The 26,382-nt window shown below is 41.6% G+C and overlaps 1 protein-coding gene across 4 annotated transcripts in view; it reads right to left on the bottom strand.

Annotated features, from left to right (window-relative positions):
- The window catches only part of RASA3 (RAS p21 protein activator 3), a 136,099-nt gene that overhangs the window by 35,947 nt on the left and 73,770 nt on the right, over positions 1-26,382 (bottom strand). For all 4 annotated transcript variants that reach the window (XR_011049829.1, XM_068419989.1, XM_068419998.1 and 1 more), the window contains exon 5: positions 22,360-22,436. Coding sequence is in view for 3 of the 4 variants with exons in the window: in XM_068419989.1 (XP_068276090.1) it covers positions 22,360-22,436 (77 nt within the window). In the remaining variant the exon portion in view is untranslated. The remainder of the gene's footprint in view (positions 1-22,359; positions 22,437-26,382) is intronic.

Raw genomic sequence — 26,382 nt, 5'->3', positions numbered from 1 at the left:
GCCTAGTTTAGCAGATACCTGATATTGCAGAGTGCTAACCATGCAAACAACAAAATTCAAGCCACAAATTCTAACCCAGCACCAGTGGGAAATGAAAGGTGCAAGCTCCAGTAACCCTCAACATCAAGCAACATGCAACGTACATGATTTGGTTGTCTAAACGCAGGCACCTAGTGCCATTTGAGATGGCTGAACAGTTTCTTCCTCAGCTCCTTGCTGCTGCTCCAGAAAGGCAGGAGGTACCCACAGAACATGTCTATTTGAGAGCTCCATGCTTCTCAGAGGCCTAATAAGATAGACCAGAGGGCTGTTTTCAAGCAACCAAGTCCTACTCCAAATTCACCCAGCCTAGCTTGCAGAGAAGGTGTAGAACAGGGGTTTTTTTGCATGTGTATTAATACAAATATTCAAAATTGCAAGGAAAATGCTACTTTTTACATTTTAAAAGGGCAGATGTGAACAGAAAGAACACTTATGGGAAACTATACACTGTAGCCTTCTGGCAAAGTAGCTAGAAGTGCAGGAGAAAAAAGCCATAAGTACCAGCAGAGAGCCTTTATGAAGAGGCAGGTCCAGCTTGATTTTCTTGTGCGTAAAGGACAGACCACTTTCCTTCTAGTGGTCTTTACACTAATATGACTATCTTCACAGCAGAAACACTTTGCCAGTGAGCTACAGCATGACTGCTGGTAATTCTTCTAGGATAGCAGATGAGGCTTGAACACATTCCTGTTTGAACAGAAGAATTGTACACTGAGTGTCTGTGTCAAACCCCCCACCCCTTCCACTGCTTCCTTAAGGTAGCCTGCAAGTTCCTTAAAATGAAATAGCAACTCAATGGCTTTATAGCAGTCAGCCAACTTTCTGCTGTTGATGAACGGCTTTCCAAGCCAGCTCTCGTCCATACAGGAAGAACTTAGTGCCATGGTCTAGTTGACAGGGTGGTGTAAGGGCAATGGTTGGACTCGATGATCCCTGAGGTCTCTTCCAACCTGGTTGATTCTGTGATTCTGTGAACTATGTGAAATTTAAACACAGGGAAAGCATGTTCAGAGAGAGTATGATTCCTGTTTTAGTAAGAGCAGTCCTTTCAAGAATATGCAGACAATAGAAAGTGATCCCAGACAGCATGATCTACACTTGAGGACATGCAGAGGTTATAAATCACTACACAATAAAATCATAGATGAATCTGAATGATGGCAAGTGTGAAGTTATCCACACAAAAAAAAAATACGCATACCCTAACTATACACATGTACAATGACAGGATCTATTCTAATATTGCCACAGAAGAATTTTTAATGTTTTTGTGGATAGTCCTCTGTAGTTATCACATCAACCATCAGCAACGGTTAAAAAGACAAACAGTATCATTAGCTGGTCAGAGAGAACACAGCAACATGCATCACTGGGCACTTGCATCTTGAATGGTGCGTCCTCTACAAAACATACGGAGAAGAACAACAGGATGACTTCTAATCGCTCGTGGCTCTCCCACATTTGTACTCTCCAGCTCAGAAAACAGAAGTTACCCATTCATGAACAGCTGACTAAATCATGAATGGTGTGAAGAATATTTCCTCACAAAATAAGAATTAAGGGGCACATAATGAAATTACCAGACAGCAGGTTTAAAATAAACAAAGGCAGTACTTTTTCCACAGAATGCATAATGAAATTGCAAAACTTATTGCCTTGGGATGCTGTGGAGGCCAAAAGAATACATGGATTCAAACCAGGACTACACAAACTCATGGAGTGTACGTTTATAGGCAGCTATTAAAGCTTAATGGTCCAGAAGCCTCCTCCAGCTCAGGAAAGCCCAAATTGCTGATCAAGAAGGGTGTAACACTGGAACAATCATACCATATTTGAAGTATCACTCACCAGCAAATATCAGAAACAAAACTAGGTTACACTAGAGGGGCATTTAATACAGTAGGGTAGTTTTTAATGTTTGCTGGGGAAAAAACAGAAACAAAAAAAACAAAAAGGAAAAAACAATGCACATACGTTCTCATACAGTCACAAGGACTTAAGAGTAAGAGGTTTCTTTGTGTGCAGTTTGAACAAGAAAAGCAAAAACAACCTTGAAAGAAACAAAATGTGGGAAAACAGGAAACAGACGCAGACAAACTGTATTCCAATCCTTTCAGGTAATCTAAAAGTGGTTATTGTTTAAGGATGTTGGAGAAAACAAGAAAAAGACTGAAGACTTAGGATTTTGAGGAAGGCAGGCTATGTCTGGAGAGAGGCTCATTCTGGCTCTTATATCTTACTAAGTATTGTGGGGAGATACAATAAAATTCAACAAGGCACAGGTCTGATTGACTCATGTTAGCATACCCTCATTAGCTGCAGGAAACTAATCCTAGAGCCGCTTTCGTTACAGCCATTTTCTTCAGTCATGGGAAAGTTGCTAGGTAAATTAACACTCCTCCCCTCCGACCTGGTATCAAAATACTGGCTTTAACTGGCAAGCAGGGAAAGAGCTAGAACAAAATGACAGCAACTCAGAGACACAATAAAATGGAGCCTCAAGTCTGCCATGTGGGTATCACACTGTTAAGACTGACAGTTCATATCTGGATTAGATGAAAAAAAAATACAAAAAGAAACGTATAATAAAGGTATAATCTCAGGGCGGGGGGAAGGGGGCACTGCACTGGGAAGCCACGAATAAGCCACTAAAAAGGAAATGCCTTTGCTCTAATCATCTGCAGAATTAATTTAACATACGTGTACTAGGATAATGAAAAAAAGCCTAGGCAATCAAGATTATTCAAGAATTACAAGTCGACTCATCAGGCCCCAGAGGAAAAATGTCTGGTGGCTGCTAGAATCTTTTCTGCCCAACTGGTAATCTCTGATCATTAGCTGTCTCGAGCCCAGCTGGGGCACGGCAAGCCATCCCTCGCAGCCAGCCTGGCTGGGCTGGGCCAAGGTTAGTGCTGGGTCATCTGGGAAAACTCTCAATGCAGCTGCCTCACTATATTTTGTTTGTGGTTTATAAAATTAACAGGTTTCAAGGCACAAGACATTTCAGTTTTCAGTGTGGTTCATAACCAAACCTTCAGAAGAGTAAATAAGCTCTGGAAATTTCCCAGAGGGTAAAAGAAAACCTCAAACCCAAACATACCATAAGCATGCCCTCTTGCCTTTAAATTACATGATTATAGAAGTTGAGAGGGAGGCAGGGGGAGAAGGTTTGGAAAAAAAAAAAAAGGTTTTTCAGCAAAGACTAAGCAGTTCACATCTGACAGCCCAGGCATTCCCTCTGCCTCTCGGCTGCCAACCAAGAGCTGTAGGCTGCAGTCTCTGAGACAGCCCCTACGCAATCATACTCAAAACCAGGCTTCACAGGCGAGCAACATCAGGATGATCCAAGCCTGTGGGTGTTCCACACCCTTTCCTTGGAATCACAAAAATTATTTGAAAATTATAGGCTTTCTGATTAGTTCAGGATGCACATGTGTCATCAGCATCCTTTTGCACCAGAACGGACAACCAATGCAAAAACCAACACAGAGAAAATAAACCAAAAGGGACATAGCTGTTCTTAAAACCTCTATCTGTATTTATTGTTCTTTCCAGACTAAATCACTTCCAATGTACCTAGCCAGGCTCACTTCTTCCCCCAGTTTCAACCTAGGGTAGAGAACAGCACACTGTTCCCATTCTCTTTTCTCAAATCAGACTCTTTTCTCACTGTGATTCCTCAACAGAAAATACTTTTTTTTTTCCTACACAATCTTGTTTTCTGTCACTGTACATATGGGAGGTTGTAGTGGAGTGGGAGTCAGCCTCTTCTCCCGGGCAACTAGCGATAGGACAAGAGGACACAGCCTCAAGCTTCACCAGGGGAGGTTCAGGTTGGACATTAGGAAGAATTTCTTTTCAGAAAGGGTTATTAGACACTGGAATGGGCTGCCGAGGGAGGTGGTGGAGTCACCATCTCTGGATGTGTTTAAGAAAAGACTGGACATGGCACTTAGTGCCATGGTCTAGTTGACAGGGTGGTGTCGGGGCAACGGTTGGACTCGATGATCCCTGAGGTCTCTTCCAACCTGGTTGATTCTGTGATTCTGTATTTTAATTGCTTTCACATACATACTGGGTTCCTGGGATCAATCTTAACACTTGGCAAGTTTACTGATGTATCTTATTAATCTTCTATTTCCAGCCTCCACTTGTTCCACCTCTCTTTCATTTCCTAATCTTGAAGCTTTGCCCCATCTCATATGTGTATTTTTTGGCTTTACTCAGGCTCTTCTCTGCATCATTTCAAAGGCAAGAGACTTCCTCCTCCTCGCTTGCTCTAGTGATCTAATTATTACTTGGACACTCAGTACTTTGTGTGGTAAGCCTGACCAGACAGAGAAGTAGCAACTTAAAGGCCAATTTTGTGGCAGATTTGTCAGAACTGTCATCAAAACAATGCATCTTTGGCTTATGCTAAGTACTTGTTTGGTAAGGTACATTCCCCAGCGATGGGGATGTGACTGACTTTCTGAAGTTTCACTGGATCTTTTCCGCTCCCACTCCCAACTATAGGATCATCTTGTAACATACATACTGTCCTGAGTGCCTTGTATTCCAGGAGTAATGGAGCACCTCTGAACAGTCTTCCTTTGTGAATGGGCTTCTCAGGGCACATAAAATACGCTATTAATCTTTAACTTCATAATAGAGTAGTCCAGTGCTTTTGTCTAGTCTGATACTAAAGAAGCTGCACTTCTCCATTCCTTGACACATTCAGTTCATTCTAAAATGTCCTTTTCTTTCAGTGCAGCCTTGCATCACGATCCAAGCTCCTTACTCGTTCCCTGTGGTTTAAGAGAAACTTTGAGGTAATCCTGCATGAGAGACTTCCACGTGTTCCTCGGCCAACCTCACATCTGTGCTGGCACATAGTAGCTGCTCTGAGACCAGTGAACTGACTTCTGCCTTCCATTGCAAGCAGGAACTGTTTCCAGGCCTCCTCCTTATTCCCTTGATCTGTGCATGACCAAGACCTTGCTAAACCCGTCATATTCATGTGTTTTAGAGGGGCTTTGCCTGGGTATATCTACATCCACCACTACTAAGCACAAAGGCACTACATCTAGCTCAGAAATTCCCTGAATCACAAGTTTCTGAAGGCCAGGAGAGAGTATCACCATCTGACTACTCTCATAATTCTTCATCTCCTACTGGACATGCTCAGAGACAGCATCCTGGATTTCTGTCTGACCAAATGCTACATCTGAACTGCTGTTAGTGCATCTTCAGACAAACCTTGCACTTCCTCTTCACTTCCACAATGTCATCTATCGGATCTTCATTTAGGATTTAACATAAACACACAGCCCTTGCCAAGAGGCTGACCAAGCAGCCTGTTTCTTCTGGAATAAGGCAAAAATTTTCTAAATTTACTCAATCCTCATTTTAAATTACACTCTGCCTCCACCATCAAAAATACTAAAATAATTACGTCCCAACCTCTGCAAAATGTCTTTACCAATCCATACTCCGACTCTGCCTTGCCCCTGTCCCCAGAGAATAAGGAGGCCAGCAATATTGCATCCATTTATTGAGTCAAGCCTTCGTCCTCCAGATGAACATTTGAAGCCAAAGGATCATGCCCACTCGCAGTAAGTGAACTCTCGTAAAAGAAGATTTCAAAAGTACCCATTCCCTGACTTTTGCAAGTGATCTACTTGTACCAAAACAGAATTTCCTACTATTCTTCTCACCTGCACGCTTTTTGTACTGGGAACAGACCAGTTTCCTCTGAAAGCGGTTCTAACATGCTGGGAATTGCCCACATTGGTGTGCCCTGGTTCGCCTTCATCTTATGTCCCACTCACACACAAAATGTTACAGCACTGTGTAGTGTCTGGTGACCACTGACCATGCCTGGTAAAACAAACCAGGGAAAGGAAAGGATGGAACAATGTCCAAGTAGGTATAGCCATGCTGAACAAAATACATCCATGTTTGCTTTATCATCATGATTTTTCAAACCATTTCCCCACTACATTTTTTCATCCCTCCAGGAAACCTGAAACCAGAGGATTCAATCCTCAGCCACACTGCTGCTCTCCAGTCTGTCTTTCTACCTCTTTTACTGCTCCTCACAGGAAAAGCACTCTCCTTTAGGAACTCCAGCAGTACCCTGTCCTCTTTAGATGACACCCTCCTTTTGTGGTTTTTCTTTTTGGTGAACAAACATGTTCTGGCTTACAAACAAGAAAACTCTTGCCATCTCCTTAACCTCTGAAAGGATTAATGCTTAACCGGAGCTACTTTTTCCCGCTTCATGTGACAATTCACTTTGCCATAAAGATCTGTGGCACCAAATGAAATCCTGTCCCATTCAAACAAATGTCACAACTTCATCTCGGACCAGCATCTCAATGTGTATTGCCTTAAAATAAAGTCTGTACAGCATTTGATGCACTGGCTCTGAAACATTTATATACAAGGTACACTACACACAAACTCACCCCCATTTCAGCTTCTGAAATCTGGATAGAGCTTACACAGATCAGAGGAACAGGCTGTGCAGGCAACTATTTTGATTTTTCCTCTTTAAAATACTCTCCAAAGCCTCCACACCAAATGCACAACGGAAACCTTGAAACTCTGAGATTACAGCTGCAACCCCACATAAGTATTGCCTTTTCTTCCCCATTCCTAGTTGAGTTCAGAATAGTTGCAGTCCAGCAAAACATTTAAATGTGTTCTTAAACTTGTGTTATCCTCAACATAGGTTCCTTCCCGAGCTGACCTACAACAGTTTTTGCAGTCTCATGCAGCACCCAGATCAGCTCTTGGTCTTAACTGGAAAGCTCTGTACGTGCAACATTTCTGTCACGCACGCACGATTCTTGTTAACTCAAGGCTGTTCATGGTGATTTCCTTCGGACAGAACAGAGGAAGAGGAATTGACTGTTAATGTTTGGGTTCAAGCAACAACTTCTTTCCCAAGTATTTACTGGAGATATGTTACAGCAAACAGGAACAAATATTCATACAAAGCTAACCAATAATATACAGAAAGCAAAGGAAAGCTAATGAGCACAACCCTTGCTTCCCCAATCTGAACCAAACAATATTAGAGATATTACAGTAAAACTACAGACAATGCAGAAAATGGTTTCATTAAATACGAAGAAGAAATACTGTTAATAAATACACATCCCTAAAGCCACTATTACTTCAAATAAACTGCAAAATTTTTTCATGTCAGTAGACATCTAAACATTTCTTAATAGTTTAAAAATCACATGGACTTTTTCCTGCTATTAATATGGGAGCTGTCCTCCATGCTACAGTTCAAAACATCCAACTTGCTTCCCAATATCAGCTCTCGAAAGACTTTTACAGAGTACCATCTGTACTCTGTACTAAATAAAGAGAGCAGACTTAAAAATTGGTGTCAGCCATTCTGCTCTCACAGGACAAGGAGTTAACCCATTAGCAGTTAAGCCAGTTTACGAGTCAGTTACAGGAGAGCTGCAAGCTTCCTAAAAGCCACTTCAGAGAAGTTTTTAGGTAGGTTAATACAAAAAATGGTTAAATTATCTGCTGTGACAGTGCCCTGAGGGCTTGAACAAAGACACAAGCTTGCTGAAATTCTGAACTGCACTGATTAAGGGACTATTACCAGCACTGAAATCATCACTTCCTCCTGCCTTGGTCTCAGACTTGCAACCCCAGTTAGTAACAGGGAGCAATAGCTGAATGACAGGAGAGTAAAGAGGAAGGGTAAGTAAGAAGGAGGAGTTATTTCTAGCACATGCTGATTTTCAGAGAAGACAGAAGACCCAAATACAAGTTGCTGCAAAGCAAGAAGTATGTAAAAATTATAAGGGAATAGCAACACAGAAGGGGAAAGTGAAAGAATTTGAATTTGATGTAGTATGGGAGGAAGCCAAGGAACAGGTCAACATATCACGGCAGCTGCAGAAGCATTTGTGTTAAAGCAGCACGGTGAGGAATGCAAGAGGAGTGAAGCACAAAAAGACAACAATTACAATATGCATCAAACAATTAGAGCCTAGACAACAGCTTTAGCTGAGCTGACTGTGGCCGAAGGCAGTATTAAATGGAAGCAATGAGATACTGTCTGTACAGGCAGACAAGGAAAGAAGGAAGACCAAAGACCAAAAGCCAGCATGGGAGTCAACACAGAGGCTGTTCTGGCTATAACGAAACCAGCCAGTGACACAAAGATCTCCCATGTCGGTTTTCTTTGCTTGGAAACATTGGTCGGTCTCAAGAAGATACAGTGTGCTATATGGGATATACAGGATTCATGGAAAGCAAACTGCAACTCTCTCTGACTTGAGGCCTGTCCCAGGAAGGAGCTGCCTGCACACAGCGCAATCCCTCCAAACTTTCAGGCCATGACTGCATGTCACTGTATACATTCATGAGCATATAACCAAACAAAATAAGCTGCATGAGCACGTCCTGATTTTTCCCCTCTGCCAGCCAGTGGGGCCAGATTGATAACTATATGACAAGAAGGAAGACAAAATGAAGATGGTTTTGGAATGACTGAAATTCATCCCAAAGATGGAGTGTGATACTTGGCAGGGCAAAAGTTACCAAGAAAATCACCCAAAGGAAAAGCTTTTGAGCCTACTGGCAGCAATCTGATTACAAAGTAAGTAAAAAGATAAGAGAGAAAGAGACGAAAACCAGAAGCTTTAAAGGACTTAGAGAAAAGGAAATAAGGCACCCCGGGACAGGCTGAGGATGGGTATATTCAACTATACGAAACAAAACAGCAAAACAGAAGCAGCGTGTCCTTAACTTACCTAGGGGTTTGTTACCTGACTGGTGAGTAAGGGTTTCCTCCAAAGTGCTGAGTATAGCCAAGTCAAACAACTATTCCAGGCTGGCCATAGATGGTAATATTTTAAATAAAAACCTGGACCTGCTGGTAAGCAACCTGAACAGATGGACATCTGTAATAACCGGGAGAGCATGAAGTACAGCAGATTGGAGGAAAGCATCTAAATCTCATGCCACAACACTTGAACCACAGGGCACTTGAACCTTGGGCCAAGGGAACGCATCAGCTGAGACTCTGGATCAAATCTCAACGACTTTTAGGTCATGGGGGGTGCACACAGGAAGGGAATGAGATGGTTTAACGAGAGCCATGGCACCAACAGAATGAAAACCCAGCCAGATTCTTCTCATCCCTACCCAGTCCAAGTATGAATTTCTGTACTAAATAAATCCTTGAAGACTCTTTCATATAGATTCTCACATCTTATATTTAATTAGATGTATTATAGGAGCAAATACACCTTTCTAAATGGAAAAAAAAAAACCTCAACCAAAATAAAGCTCACAGTTTAAAAAGAAAAGTAAAACCTAGAAAACAATCAAAGGTGCCTTCAAACTCTACATGGAGGCTACAGCCTTCTCTGTTGGGCACACCTTAGCACACCTCAGGAAGGTGGAACTTTTAATGCTTTAAAAACAAAACTTGAAACTATTTAGAACAACTTTTGATTACTTTTATCTGAATAATCAGATGATCTGGGATCTTGATTAACAATACTTATTATTAAAGGGCAGTGATCTTTCCTACACATGCAATACTTTAATTAAGGAATTCAAATTACACTGATTCATCACCACTACCAAAACCTGATGGCGGTTAAGTTGTCAACTGAGTCCCAAAGTAATGCTGATGCATTGAATTAATTTTGATAAGAGAACTGGGCTAAGGTTATACAAATTGTGTCACAGTTAACATGAAAATGCTCTCCAACTAGAATTCAAGAAATAATAATAACTTGATGCTGTCTAGATTTACATAACTAGAAAGATGTTAACATATCTCATGGTGATTACAGACAATGCAGGGGGAGGTAAAAAAACAATAAAAATCACACAGTATCAGGTATTTAACAGTAAAATCAAGGCATTATATCCTCAAAACCTACATTTTATTAAAAACACAGTACACAAATGTTCAATCCAAATCAGCATGCAGATACATCCAGTTTGTGAAAGGCAGGAAGCAGAACTGGGGAGTCGTCTTTCGTTATCCAAACAGCAACATACAGATCAGGCTTGTTGAGTTTCATTTACCTAAATTTTTTACACTGAGGTAGACAGAGCTATTCATTCCAAGAAGCACAAACACCATAGGCATCAAAAAGCACATTTGTAATAATGAAATTAACCAAAAAATCCTCCTCAATGTCTCTGACTTGACAAGAAGAGAGATCAAATAGGATTCATAAACCATTCATTTAAAAAACAGCTGTCACAGGATGGTGACTTGCCTACTTTGAATCATTCCTCTGGTCCTACAAGGCCACTTACTTCATTGTGACACTTGATGATGGAAAAATCACTGAAGTGGGTACTGAATCATCCCACACCTAACGCAATACACATGCAGCTTTTCAGAGCTAGTGTAACACTTTCATTGATCAATTGCTGTCCTTTCTTCTTATCAGTACTGGGTATACAGTTATGACTGTTGGTGCCCTTAACTCCTGCTATAGTCTCCTCCTTACAAGCTTCAGCAGAGAAAGGGACCATCTGTCCTGGAGATGTACTATAGTGCTCCATGCCTAGAGGATCACACCATGAACATAATGCAGAAATTGCAGGAAGGATATTCTGGGGCCATTCTGTGGAAACACCAAAGAAAGTGGGTCCTGCAGACAAAACCTTCCGTTAGCAGTGAAACCTTCTTAATAAAGCATCATCCTCTGCAACACCACAGAAGTAAAGCACTGGACTCTTAGACTCTCCACAATTTTTAAGACATCAGGTGGGTATTTTCCTAAAATGATCCTGCCTGGTGCTTTCTCCTCTAAAAATGCATAGACATATTGTCTTATAGGTAGTGTTTCAGAAAAAATACATTAAATGATTTAGACTTTTCTGAGTGATGGCATACTACTGAGTCATCACAAAGCAATACCCAGAAGGTACCTGGAGAGGAAGGCACATTCTTTGAATGGAAGACAAAATACCTCGACCAGTTGGATGGGATAAAGCACCAGGTGAGATTTTCTGCACAATGAGAGCACATCAGAATGGTAAACCAGCTATCGTACCAGGATCAAAGCATTACATACATTGTGGACAGTTTCTGCTGGCACACTGTCCCCTTTTACTTTCTACCCTGAAAGGTCAGTCATGTCCTAGGTTCAGCTAAAACCTATGATATCCCATCCCAAAGGCGGCTCCGCTTCACCAAATGGTGGTTATACTGTTGTTTGTACAGCACTAAGATCCTTGGTGATGAAAAAAAATGCAAAGCAAGCTCTCTCTAAAAAAGTTTTTAGTATCTTGTCACTTTAGATCTTCTTAGGGAAAATCAAGATTCAAATTAGGGCATGGTCAGGTAGGCATTCTGGTATAACCAGCTGTAATTAGTAGCCCACATCAGCTGTATAATTCCAGTTATTACACACAGTTCACACTTGCATTAAGTTTCTACTCGTATTTTGGGACCGAAAGGGATCACTGGGTTCACATAGTCTGGTCTCTTAAGTCAGTGATGAAAGCTCTCACCTAGTCAAGTTGTGCAACAAGTTCATGATGTCTACCACATCTCCAGAGCAGCTTCTTGAAAGAAACCAAGGCTTAACTCAAAGGACTCACAATGATCAAAATATTCTCGCAAGATTCTAAAGGAAACTGTTCACTGATTAATGATCATGACTCAAAAAAAAAAAAAAAGTGTTTTACTACTTGTTTCCTACTAGATTAGCCTTTAGCTTCCAACCATCGGGTATCACTGCGGTAAGAATAAGCAACCATACAGTCGAAGGACTCTCCTCTGAATATTGTGCATACTGTGGTTTCACTGCAAGTTTTTCTTGTATAAATCAAACACTTGCTCACTGTGAGACACATTTACCAGGTCTTCAATTTTTCCTGTGGCTCTTCTACGAACCTATCTGAGTTTAACAGCATGATTTTTAGCCTGGTCTCCTAAAGATACAGGCTGATGAGAAAATGCTTTCTGTCTGCATTTGCCTATCAGTCTCCCACTGATGATTTTTTTGAATCAGTTAGTGATTTCTAGAAAATTTGAAAAAGTGGTAGAGATCTCAAAAGATACTCCAGTGCTATGAATTTTGTTAAATCCAATGGCTATGTAGAGAAGAGAGCAGCACTGGATGTCCCCAGGGAGGAAAGGGCTGCATATGGTGGTTCAGCAATTCTCTGTATCCATTGATTCAACACTACATAAATAGCAAGAGTCGGCCACCACACTGTGCCACCTCTTACCAACATGATGTTTAGGCTAGCAGGGCAGGAAACTGGACAATAACGGCAAACAACTGAAAGTGTAACACCATGTGCAGCCAGTACATCTGCAGCTGTATAGAGCCTAGCTGAATTCTTGCTTCTGTTTGAAGCTTGTACGAAATTATTACAAAACCATCAGCTTGGAAGCAAGTCAACTGTAAAATGAGTTAAAATTAATTGCAGACACTACTGCCTCCAGAAGTACAGCCTCCTTGCCAATTTCTGTGCTTGTTAGAATGGTATCTTGCATTTTCTTTCAAAATATTTCCCTTTTCTCTTTACATTTGAGAGAACAAAACGATTAAAGGAGGAAGTAGGAAACTACCTCGTACAGTGGGAAGGAAAGAAGTGGGACAGTGAAAATGATCTTAAAGTGTTATTAAATTAAATATGCATACTAAAAGACTTCTAATCTTTCCCACTTGCAAGTGCTTTCTATGTCACAAATACATAATTTAGCAACACAGATGAAATATTTCATAATCAACTTTTACTGAAAATACCAGAAAATGACATCCAAGTCAAAGGTTTGCACCAAGAAGGACAGTAGACATCTGGTGATTTTAGCACTACAGACTCTGGAAAGAACTTGGTCATAGTACATAACCAGTTGTGCTCCCAGTACAATAATGTACCCAGAAACACGAACATGATTTCTAGCTCATCCAGATGGAGTAGGGAAACAGATACTTTCTCATTACTGCCACATACACTGTCAGACTTCTTGCAATAACTTCCTCTCAACAAATAGCTCTGTGAACAATAGAGTTAATGAAGGGCGTTTCCTATGTATTGTGTATCATGTCTTTACTCTCCTTATACTTGCAAAAAAAAAAAAACCCACCAACTTCAACACCTGGGGCCCTGTGACTTCCCCTTTACCCTCCAGCTTCCCCTATTCCTATCATACCTTGATGTCCCCAGTTCCCTGTTCTGCTACCTAAATATCACCTTGGCAAGTGTTGCTCTTGGAGCAACAGATAAAAAACTTGCAGAGAAAAGTGTGATTTGAAAATTGTGTCCCATTACACTGCTCCTTTAGAAGCTTCACCAGCACTGGTTTTGGATGGTGCCTGCCACAGAAGCTGTAGGAATTCCAACAGTCATTCAGAATGAAACAACATATAAATTCACCTTTGTATTATGCTAAACACTGTGTACTTCAAAGAGCCTTTTGATATAGGTCATGTTGCAAGACAGCTAACTAATTTTTCCTAGGGCCCTACCTCAAGTGTAATTGAACTGCTTCAGCTGATCACCATTAAAGGCAATCAGTGAAGCAAAAACTGCAGATGCTTGGGGTATTTTCAGCATATCCAAGGTGTTAACAACTAGCAGTTCTCAAAATCCACAAATACAGGTACTACAGGAATGCTCTCCAATGCCACCAAACCACCCTAACACTGTGACCTCAAGCACATTTAGACGTTAAAAATCATTTATCAAAAGGATTTATGCTTGAATAATTCGCCTCCATTTATAATCCCAGACCATGTTACTCTGTGTAAAACAGGAAGTACCCTCACGTTTTTTAAACAATGGCACTTACTGTTGAAACAGACTGCCTTACAAGAGTTACATTCCAACCTTGAATTACAAACTCAGTTTTATACATATTCCAGTCTCATGTGATGACGATTCAATCTCAAAATGGCAAAAACTTTAAAACTTGTTCTGCTGAAGGTGGACTACTGCCAAAGGATCTAATCGAAGAAGTTGTTCTTGATTAGGATTACAGATATGAAGATATTTGTGATTTGAGTAATCAAAGAATTTCATGAACAGAGAAGCACTGAAGAAACACTGAATACAAAACCAAAGAAGGGTGAAACTGAAGCTTTATTTAGCAGGAAACCTGGCAGGAGGAGAAGATGGTATTTATAGATATGGGGAGGTTTGATGGAGAGTAAGCGATTTAAACTTGACTTAGGCTACAAAACAGTCAAGAGAAGAGTTTTGGTGGGAATTGAGAAGCAAAGGGTACAGAACTACTTAGATGGCAGGCAGTGTAACCTCAATACTACCAGACCTGGGAGGGAGAAAGGAAAAAAAAATTAATGTACTATGCTAAAGCCTTGGACAGAGATACATACCCATTCCTTTTCTCTTCCTCTCCCTACTCCCCAAAACCTGCAGTTTTGCAGCACTGCATGATAAAAATACCAGATACTATGTGATTTAATCTCTGAGCAATCTTCCCCCACCAGTTTGTTTTGAAACACATACGAGATTAAAAGTACAACCAAGATGCAATCCTGCAGGAAAAGACACAGCTTGATGCAGGGTATGCTCTCTAGAGAAAGGAGATTGTGACATATTTTAATGGATGCATTAGTTTATTGAAAACAAAGCCTCAAAACCACTTTATGCCCTCATTAGCATTCCCTCCCAGCAGCAAACAGAACTCAAAATTTCTTCAAATACTATGAGGTGACCTGATTGATACATACATTAAACTGGCCTGCTTGTAGTCAGCAATATTATTTTTTTCCCCCTGATTCAGCTCATATTTCAGGCAGGTAAATAAGCTTCATTTGACCCTGAAGCAATTTCAAAGCTGGCTGTATGCTGCATGTCTCTGCAACAGAGTAGAAACTTCTCTAAAGCAACACATAAACATATGTTCTCCAAACCTGGAAGCAGCAAACCCAAGAGGCAGAGTGGCTCAGGGATCCGTTTTGAATGTAGGCAGAGCGCTGACAGCTGTTAACATCACAGGAAGAGCATTCGCTGCCAGCTCCGGCCTCAGACTACTTCCAGACTACGTAGGAGCTGCGGCCTTGCACCCAGCCAACATACCATAGAGAGCCTGAGATGAAGCACTGCTGCCTCACATAGTAACAACACGGTGTCATCAGCCCAGTGCCTCCATGAGAGCGCATCTCCTGGTTTCTGTTGACTTTTTTTTGCAGAACACCACCTCTAAGTTGGAAAAGGAAAATACAGTATGGCATACCACCCTCAAGAGAAGTAAACTGTGCTCTACACCACTGACAAGTAATCAGAGTCCACACGCCACCACCACCTATTAAAGAAAACTGGAATACTATGAGAGATTGATGCATTTTCTTCAATCTAATGGGTCCCTGTGTCTTCTGCATTAAAATGGCATTCAGAAAAAAAATACACACCACGAAACAGCACAGAAAAATCTGAAACTTTGCTGGCCACCCTTTCTGCGCTCCTGCTTTCCACTCTTATCAGCATCAGAGAGAGCACCACAACAGAAAGCAGACAAAATTTCGTGTTCAGTGTCACAGATACAACATAGCCACACATTTCCAAGTTCTCTCTTTAATCCAACCCTTTAGACAGTTTCTTTACCTATTCCTGGGATCTGATGAAGATAGTTATTTACAGGAAAGTAAACTAGTTCCAATATAAACGAGAAAAGCAGGAAACAAGTTAGTAAAGGAAAATTCTCAGATGACTCAAAGATAATGCCTGTATGTTTTAATTTTACAGAAAAGCATGTAAATATATTCCATCATTGAAAGACTAGCTGCAGTCCTGCAGTTTTTCAAGGTGTCTCTAAATGCAATCCCAGGTGACAACAGCAAACCTTCACCAGACAAGACAGGATCATGTTTTCCTCCTACTCTTAAATTAGGATGCAGACTGCTGATCCACAGCAGGAATGGCCATTATCTCAGCCCTTCTAACTAGACTTGATATATGTGGCATTGCCCTTCAGGAGCTGTGACTAGCAAAACAGAGGCTGACCCTCTAAAATTTTCAAAATGGAGCATCATGTACCTTAACCTTAGAAACATCACATTGCATATAAGAATTTTAAACAGTTACATACTGTCAGACTGATTTAGGGCAACGGTTGCCAACCTGCGAGCTATGTGCTGCCCACGACATTTTCCAGCAAAGCTCATACACAAGGAAATTCAAATCTATAATGTGAGCAATCGGAGAGAAAGGTCAGATGCTGCCCACTGCATGCTCTGTGCTCTATTCACATGGCAGAGAATGCTGGGGAACCACTGCTGAGTCCCAGCACTCCCAGCCCTACGCAGAGACCTTCTGCTTTAACCACACTTGACAAATGACACCTTCATCCTTACCTCCCTCCTCGTCTTCAGAAGGGCTTTTAAAGCTCTTAAACACGCACAGCTCAGTCACTGTTCTCTTAATGGCCACTGAAGTGTTTATCTTAGGGATGTCATACCTACTTATTGTTTCCTTTCCTGCTTGCTCTTGCAAACAGCCCATTTAACTTTGTTCCACATGGTCAGAATACATCTTGTAGAGCTCTCAAGAGAGTTTCACAGCATTTAAGTTTAATTCATAAATTAATGCAGAGTAGCCATGACTTCCACACCAGGGCTACAAATGCTTCATTCATTCATCAAACGAAATTTCAGCATTCCTAATGTATTTGTAGACTCATGAATTGCTTACTGGAAAACTGTGTTACTACATATGAAAGACAGCAGTGGCTACTAAACCACATACGTTATTATTTAGCTATATAGATTTACTGGAGGGGAGAACAAAAGAAGGGGGAGGGAGGGGGGACCTCTCCAAAGCAGATGTTTCCAAGCTTTTTTAAACCTAAGAGACAAGACACTTGAAGGAGCAGCTGGTGACACTGAATAAATACAGACATTTAAATGTGACTAATTACATACACATGCTGGAATTCTCAAAGGAAGACCAGGGAGCCAGGCTCCCAGCTCACGCTGACTTTCAACAGGAGTTCAGTGGCCTGTTCCTTCAGGCATGCTGGAAGTCAGATGTCATCTTGCTAAATACAGAACACTGCTTCTAAATGTTGCCTCTGGTAGCTTAACCACAGCGAAGCCTACGGAGTTCTACAAAGCTATCTGCAGGAGCCCTCCTCTTTATTAAATACACATGTATGTATCTGCTGATCCTAGCCTATGTTGGTCTGTGAGACGAAAGTAAGTTGTCTGGACCAGTCCAGAGGCCTTAAAGTGTCTGGGGATCACCTTTCTGTGCTAAACACAAATGCGCTGCGCAGAATCTTCTCTAACGATGGTGGGGAAAGGTTTACAAACGGTCTACAGCTCCTTTCTGAGTCCATGTTGTGAAGCAGGAAGGATAGCTGTATATGGGAAGTGGTGGCTCAGAAAAAAAATCAGGGAGAAGCACGTGCCATTGTTTTTCAGAGGTATTCATGGAATATGGGTACATACACTCCATTCATGACTTACTTCAAACACTTCAACCTGGCACAGCTGTAGAAAGAGCACCCTTCCCTGATCTCTGCTGCTCATTTTCCTTCCACTGCACTAGAGAAAAAGAATAGTGCAGTTTCTGTGATGCATGGGATTAAGGCCTGATTCAGCTTAAACAACATGAGGGAAAAAAAATAAAAATACACCATCGCTCAAGCAGCTGCCAGGAGCCATGTGTCAGCACAAAGGGGTGGATATGGACACAAGCAGCAGGAAGCATGGGAAAGTCTTGACCACTTCTTTCCATGGCCTTAGTACCTTAAAATGTTCATAAAATTACAGCCAGATTTCTGGCAGGTGACAAACCACCTGAGAAACAAGAGATGGTCTTCACTTCACAGCCAATGGAAGGTGAGGCCAGATGTTGGTAGCCACAACAAGCAGCAGCTGACTGTGCAGAGGGCCAGGAAGGCTGTGGCTGTAAAGAGCATGGAGGAAGACAACATGGATCTTTTCTGAGTGAAGGACAGAGAGGGGAGAAGCCAGAACCTACTCAACAAGACTTACTTTTCCCTAGCACTCAAGATGACTCACTAGATGGCACAACAGTAGATAGCACAAATGCTATCTGAATATGCTATCGGAATATACACAAATGATATCTGAACATAACATGAATGTACTGGCCCGCAAAGTCCATACATGTTGTCTTTTATCTGACCAGCACCTGGGCAAAGGCCTGTGCTCAGCAGGCTGCAGGCCTGCTCTCTCTGTATGATGTGAACATATGATGAATCAAAAGCCTGCATCTCACATCCTTAACAGGGACATGAGAGACTTATGGAGACCCAGCTGACAACTGCGTCCAAGCCAATCACCAGAACCATCAGGTTTCGCTGCGGTTGCACAGAGGGAGCCCACAAGTACCAAAGTGTTCCCAGGAGTATGCAAAAGTAAGAGTTATGTTTCTTAGAGAGGATGATAGCAGGAGCTGCCAGTGGACACAAGAACTCTGAGTGTGGTGCCTGCATCTGTACTGTCAATGTAACTTTTACATCATAGAATGGTTCCACTAATGCTGCTTCTTATAATCTCTTTTGCACAAAGATTCAGCCTGGGAGATTGTGCTGTAGCAGCTGGCAGAGACCAGGGCCTCTGAAGGGCTCTGATGAAGCACAACAGCTTAGTGGTTTAGGGCTAAATGAAAGTATTGAACACCTCCTAAGCAGAAGCTATTAGGTAACAGTTTTTAAACTGATTTTTTTGCTTCTTCTGCAGAGGCTAGGGAAGCTCACATGCCTTTTGCATTTTAAAATAATCTACTACTTAGCGTTCAAGAGCTCAGCACTCAAAAATTTTAATTTGCCCTTCCATTCAGATGAATTTTCCCATCCACCCGTCCAGCTAACTGTTCAGAGTGTGCTCCACAGGACTGCAGGCTGGCTCAGCAAGGCCCCAGCTGCTTTCAAGGCTTTCTGGAATGCAGAGGTGGCAGCAATGTGCACAGGCTCAGAGGGCACACTGGTGAAGACCTATTGGTATCCTAGCAGGAAACCTGATCTTTATTTATTTTCTAGATAGGTAAAAAAGTTTCTTAATGAGGCCTAGTCTTCATTCAGCCTACATACACGTCTTTGAAAACAAGCACTGTTCTAGAGCTTAAAAAAGCATGCGTCTCTAAGGTATTTTTAAACAGCTGCCCCCTAGAAGTAGCTTTTGCTCTCCTCACAGACCTGAATTGTTTAACCAGTTGTATCTATGAGGCCATTTGCAAGGTAGTGTTTACCTTTGCAGCTACGAGCTCCATTAAAAAAAAAAATAAACACGTTTTTTTAAACTTAAAAAAGGAAGTCAAGGAAGTTCACAAGACAAGTGTTAAAACCAGACTGTTCCGACGAATTGATTCTAGGTTTTTGCTCATGGTTTTACGGTCTCATCTTACTTGCTCACTGCAACAAATTCATGAACTGTCCACATAAAAATCACTTATCTTCACAAAACTCAGTCGGAAGTTGCACTCCCCTAATATACCCAATCTCTGCTTTTCACTCATGAACTATCTATAACAAAGGTCTACCTCCCCTACCTTTCCTGTTCTTCCCACTGGCAAATTCTGGCTACACAGACATTTAGTGGAGCATTGCTTAATTACCACACTCTTTTCTTACATGCCTAAGCGCTAGAAGCAAACTGTCTATGAACAAACCTGAACAACATTTCAGATCATGTGGAAAAACATTAAACGCTGCAGTTTGCTGTATAACTTCCTAAAGCAAACAGTGTGGCATGAAGAGAACACTGGACTACATTCTGAAGTGCTTTCCCCCCTGCCCCTCAACATAATCATTCCCCTTCCTTTTTCTTCATTGTTCCTTCTCTTTCTTACTCGTAAGACACATTGCCATGAAAACCTGCACCAACAGAACTATGTACTCTAGAAATATTTTTATTTCCCAATTCCCTTATCTAAAATGCTACAGTCTACTCTCACTTACCACTCAAATATCAAATAGCTGTGGAAACTAGCCAGAGCCAAACAAAGTACCCAAGTCAGCTACAGAACAGAAGACGACAACGGGAAAGAGCTTCAGCAGACAAAAGCTTGCTTGGGCTCTGATTTTCAAGCTTTGTTTCTAAGAGCCAAGAGCTGGATTTAAATCAAGATAAACTCTGAACATTATGATTCAGTGGTTAAAACCTCAGGACTTTTCTATGCATTTCAGCTAATATATTGTATTTACTGAACCATACCTTGCAAATCACGGTTACAGAATGCTTCACAAGCCAATCAAAGTATTTTCTCTGCATTGCAGAAAGTGAATGAAATAGTCTTCAAATCAAGGCCATATAGGCAAAAACTTGAATAAAGATTTAAAACCCGTCTGGTCAAATGAATAGAAAGGTAGAAAAACATGCTGCATGCTGCCATATTGTTAAAGTTGTTATTGCCTTATTGCTTTTCACGAAGGAAGAAGCTGCACGTGTTACATGTTAAGAAAGACCCTTTCAGACACCTATTTCTAGCATTGCAAGAATTCCACTGAAAAAATCCACCAGTACTATAATGTTACCAGGTCTTGTTTAACTGAAGACAAAACCTTTAGAAGAAAGCTGGCTGTGGTATGGCACACTCTCTCAGAACAAAACAAAGCGAGGCAAACACTTCTGAAGGTCCTTCAATATACCACCTAACTATTCAAAACAGACCATGGTGAGAGTGGAAGGATGTTCCAAGTTAATCTATGTTTGCAGAGTCCCAGACATCGTAGCGTCTTAATGCCCAACTAGGGTTCAAAGGATACAGACAGAGGCCTTTGTGGCTGTATCACACTGCTAAGGAGTGTACTACACACTTCCAGAAAGACCAAAGCAAAAAAAAATCTGGTACTCAGGACAGCTGTGCTCCTTTTCCCTAAGCACAGTATCCCCCAGGCCTGCTCTGAGGACAGTCCAAGCTTAGTGATAAGCCCACTGTCCTGCGTCCCCCACACACATATACCCTCTCACACAGCAGAGAGACACTGGCGTAGAAAAGACGAGACTGCCTTTTCCCACCTTCTGTTTCCCCTTCTCCTGCAAAGCCCTAGGACCTACAGCAATACAAGTAACACTTCAATAAAAGATGCCAGCCTAGAACTTGGCAGATGCAGGTTTGAACCCTGGTTTCTCAGAATACATGTGATCATCATCACCTGGTCATATTCAAATTGCACAATGGAAAATGACACAATGAGAGTCCTGAGGTAATCCTTAAAGGAAGGCTGGGCCCTCCAGGTGCTGCACAGCTATACTGACACAGCAGCTTTTGATCTGAAAGAGGTACAGCTGTGTTCCAGTAGCATTGTGCCCTGGTTAATAAGCTCACTGTAGCTCACGGCCTACACAACAACTCACACCAGACTATCCCTGTTATTCACTCTGCTTCATCACAGCAGACTGCAGAGAGAAAGATTTCAAACGTGCCTACTCACAGAGCTCTGGTAGGGCCTGGATGGCTAGAGGGTATATGCACAGGCATGCAAGATCACATAGCCCAGCACATCCTCATGTCAACAGTGTGCCTAGAAAGACAGAGGTCAACCACATGGCTCACCTGCATGTGTTAACAGGTCCTAGATGTGAAGACTACCATGACAGCTTATTAACAAAGCCTTAGCGAAGGAAGTAACAAAATGATGTCCAATACTAGTCTGAAAATAGGACTGGTCAGAACTTTCCTTGCAGAGCATTTTTACTGTTGACACAATTGCCAAATAACTAGAAGTGTATGATGCCAACACTCTGATTTTGACAGCTTTTCTGCCAGACAGAGAATACAAAGCAGATTCCTGACAGAAGCCAACCAGCTCTGCCACTGCTCCTGAAGAAGCCACCTGAAAGGCTTTGGTGTGGTCAGAGAGCAATGGCCTTCCAGACTCCTCCTCAGAGGAAGGCGAAATCTTGACTCCCATCTGAGTCCTGTGGCTTCTAGGTTTCAATTTGAGTGAGACTGGATGGCTGATTCCGAGACTGCTTTAATAACTGATGGCAGACTTCTGTTTGTTAAGTCAGCTCTGTAACACTCTCACCACGCAAGCTGTGCTACAAATTTGCTTAGCTGGTAAGGTTCTTAATGCAAATCAGAAGGACATTAATATTATCCTTTGATGTCTTTTTAGTATTTATTCCATGACTAAATTGGATAAGTGCTTATTAACATTTAAGACTATTAGGAAAAAAATTATGTAAATTAAGTGGAGAGAAAGAGAAGAGAAAAAAAAATCTCACATCTTGTAAATTCATTAAGGATATCACTGATTAAGAACATTCAGTGCCCAATCAATGTTCTGATTTCTCCAACTATTTTTCAATGAAGCATTGTACACCATCTGTACTTAGTGTGTTTCTCATAACTCTGCAGTTACATTTCAAATCATACCGTGTTGCAAGCTTATGGCAGACGACACCAGTGTCCGTTATGACTTCACTCAGTCTCAGCTCGAGGTGGACCTTCCCCTGAAACACATCAAAAACATCACATGAAAAATTAGTTTATGCATAGCCAGCCACACCATTCCAACTTAAAACAAAGCAAGTCAGTTAATGCAAGTAATTCCAGGAGAAGTTTAAAGATTAAGTAATAGCTGTATAGCTAAGGTATTTCACCTGCCAGAGAATCTAGATTAGTAGCCATTTCACTAAATTTCAGTGCATAATTCCCACCATTATCTAATCTCTGCATGTTTTACTACTTGATGGATATGGAGTATCTGTAGTTTGACACAAAAATATTGTGTTGGAGCTTTATCTATATTTAGCATTTTAAACATTCAGCAAAGATCTGCAACACAACCACTGAAAAGATATTACAGTAGTGTGTTATAAATTAATACCCACAGGTTTTGAACATTAGCAAAATAAAAAAATATGAAATAATATAAACTGTGAAACAAGTATCAGTAAGACTACATCGAGCAACTAAAAAAAAAAGTTCAACCATGTTGCTAGCATTCATAGCATCTACAACAGTCTTCAACTTCTTACGATCACATTAACTTTATTATGACTTGGGCCAAAGTGTTATGCTCAAATATGCTAATAAAATAAAGGCAATCATGAATACAAAATACATTCCTCTTATTAACTCTATTAAATTTAAAAACATAAGCATCCACTCCCACTGGCAAAAACTCAGACCCACTCTTACAGTGTATACACAGCAAACACAAAATACATTTTGTTATTGACCTATTCCCATCTCCAAGAAGGCCCAGAAGGAGGATCCAGAGAACTACAGGCCTGTCAGTCTGACCTCAGTGCTGGGGAAGGTTGTGGAGCAGATCATCTTGAGTGCCATCATGCTGCACATACAGGACAACCAGGTGATCAGGCCCAGTCAGCATGGGTTTATGAAAGGCAGGTCCTACTTGACTAACCTGATCTCCTTCTATGACAAGGTGACCCGCTTACTGGATGAGGGAAAGGCTGTGGGTGCTGTCTACCTAGACTTTAGTAAAGCCTTTGACACCGTTTCCTACAGCATTCTCCTGGAGAAACTGGCTGCTCATGGCTTGGATGGGCGTACACTTCGCTGGGTGAAAAACTGGCTGGATGGCCGAGACCAAAGAGTTGTCACGAATGGAGTTAAATCCATTTGGCAGCTGGTCACAAGTGGTATTCCCCAGGGCTCAGTACTGGGGCCAGTTCTGTTCAATATCTTTATCAATGATCTGGATGAGGGGATCGAGTGCATCCTCAGTAAGTTCACGGACAACATTAAGTTGGGCAGGAGCGTTGATCTGCTGGAGGGGAGGAAGGCTCTGCAGAGGGATCTGGACAGGCTGGATCGATGGGCTGAGGCCAACTGTATGAGGTTCAACAAGGCCAAATGTTGAGTCCTGCACTTGGGGCACAACAACCCCATGGACCGCTACAGGCTTGGGGAAGAGTGGCTGGAAAGCTGCCTGGCAGAAAAGGACCTGGGGGTGTTGATCGATGGCCGCCTGAATATGAGCCAGCAGTGTGCCCAGGTGGCCAAGAAGGCCAACAGCCTCCTGGCTTGTATCAGGAATAGTGTGGCCAGCAGGACAAGGGAAGTGATCGTCCCTCTGTACTCAGCACTGGTGAGGCTGCACCTCAAGTACTGTGTTCAGTTTTGGGTCCCTCACTACAAGAAAGTCACTGAGGTGCTGGAGCGAGTCCAAAGAAGGGCAATGAAGCTGGTGAAGGATCTGGAGCACAAGTCTTGTGAGGAGCGGCTGAGGGAGCTGGGGTTGTTTAGTTTGCAGAAGAGAAGGCTGAGGGGAGACCTTATCGCGCTCTACAGCTACCCAAAAGGAGGTTGTAGCAAGGTGAGTGTTAGTCTCTTCTCCCAGGTAACAAGCGATAGGATGAGAGGAAATGGCCTTAAGTTGCACCAGTGGAGGTTTAGACTGGATATCAGGAAAAATTTCTTCACTGAAAGGGTTGCCAAGCAGTGGAAGAGGCTGCCCAGGGAAGTGGTGGAGTCACATCCCTGGAGGTATTTAAAAGACATGTAGATGTGGTGCTTAGGGACCTGGTTTAGTGGTGGACTTGGCAGTGCTAGGTTAACGGTTGGACTCAATGATTGTAAAAGTCTCCTCCAACTTAAATGATTCTATGATTCTATTCTGACATGCCAGCACTGCTTGATCATCTTCTGCAAATTATCATGGCCATAATTGAGTCATTCACCTTCATAACCACCTCCCCTCCACCCTTTTTCCCCAAGGACCCTAAAATCCATCCTGCTAGTTAGTCAGAGCTCTAATGTGGGTGTCATCTTTGACTTAGATCTACCTCAACTCATACAAAAAGTCTGTTGCCACCCCTTTCATAAGATCTTCCAGATTTGACCTTTCCTCTTTTTGCACATGACCAGAACTCTTGCCATAGACTTCACTGTCTCTTCTGACTCGTTACAGCAACCTCCTACTCTATGAAGATATCTATCCTGTGTAACAGGAGTGAAGATCAAACCCTGGCCTCAAGTTGCACCAACACTGATAAGATCTACTTCCTCTACAGCAGATTTGTCTGGATGAAAGCTGGTGAAAGCAGTCCAAAGCAGAGAGGGGAGTGCAGTAATAATTAAGTAGCATGGACACACAGAAGTGCAGATCAAGCTCATTCCCTGGTCCTCTTACGTTTAGCTTAGCAGTATAAACAAACTCTGAAGCCAGTGCCTGAATAATTGCCCTGAAGAAGCCTGAGAGATTCTCTTTCTTACTGCAACAATCATTCTTTCCCCTTCCTTGTACATCCCTTTCTCGGTACCATTCTGTCTGCACTATCTCGAACGCACACTTCACGCTTTCCTGCGGCTTTAGTTTACTACGTTTTCCCTTACTCTTCACTGTTCTCTCTTCCACTGGTCACATTTTAACACAGGAGCCAAACCACCAGTCTCTGAAGAACAAGTTTAATATTATGAAACTGTGAAAACACTGCTGCCATCTTCATTGATATCCTGCATATTACCTTTCCTAGAGAAATCAATACTAATACAACTTTTGAAGAAATTAAGAGACAGGGAAAAGATTTAGGCACTCTAGAAATATCCCTTTACAGAAAAATAACGAAAAGGTAAGATAATGATTTTATTGAAATATTTCTGCTGATCTTAAACAAAGGCAAGACTGACTTAAAGGCGAGACTGATGTCTCTCAGGAAAGAAAGCAAGCTTCGGTACACTTAGGTGAGCCTGATTGCAAACTTACAGTGCCAATTTGCTCGATCTCACTTTTAGAAATTAAGCTGCAAAAATCTTTTTAAGTTGGCAGTACTTCACACCTTTTCCCAGCTACATTAAGTACAAAAACATAGCACCGCCTCCTTTGAGCTAAGAGACATTTTTCTTGTAGCTCTCATTTTTCTCTTGCGAAGACTTTGAAAATGGTCAGCTGCTCAAAACGTGACTCAAAGCATCAGACAGTAAAACAGAGGTCATGGGATCACTGGGACCAGCAGCCCTATGACTATTCCCGGAACACCTCCTTACTTCCAGTAAAACACTCAAATACATAAATACATTAAAATAAGGCTGCAGTAACATACTTGCAGGCTTAATTCACAGAAAATATATCTCCTACATAAACAGAATGCTTCTTCCCAAGTCAATTATACCATTAGACAAAACATAAGGATTCATCTGAATAAATTTACTCCTGAGCAATGCCATTAGTTGGTATACAAAATACCAGATAACCGCCTTTTTCAAAGGGAAGACAGAAAACTATGCAATGAATCAGTATCGTAAAATCAACAGTTAATCTAAGCAACAGAAGGTCAGTTGATCACCTACACTGGATTAAATGTTCCACAGAAACAGGGAATTGCCAATATCTTTATTTACTTACAACTTACAATAAAGGAATTTTATTTTTATTATCAAAAGAACTACTGTGATAATAACAAGAGCCTCCAATTGTACTAGGTGTAC

Source organism: Nyctibius grandis, chromosome 2 (assembly GCF_013368605.1).
Source record: "Nyctibius grandis isolate bNycGra1 chromosome 2, bNycGra1.pri, whole genome shotgun sequence".
NCBI classification, from domain to species: domain Eukaryota; kingdom Metazoa; phylum Chordata; class Aves; order Nyctibiiformes; family Nyctibiidae; genus Nyctibius; species Nyctibius grandis.
Note: the sequence above shows the minus strand (reverse complement) of the source record. Positions and strands in the feature narration are given on the sequence as shown.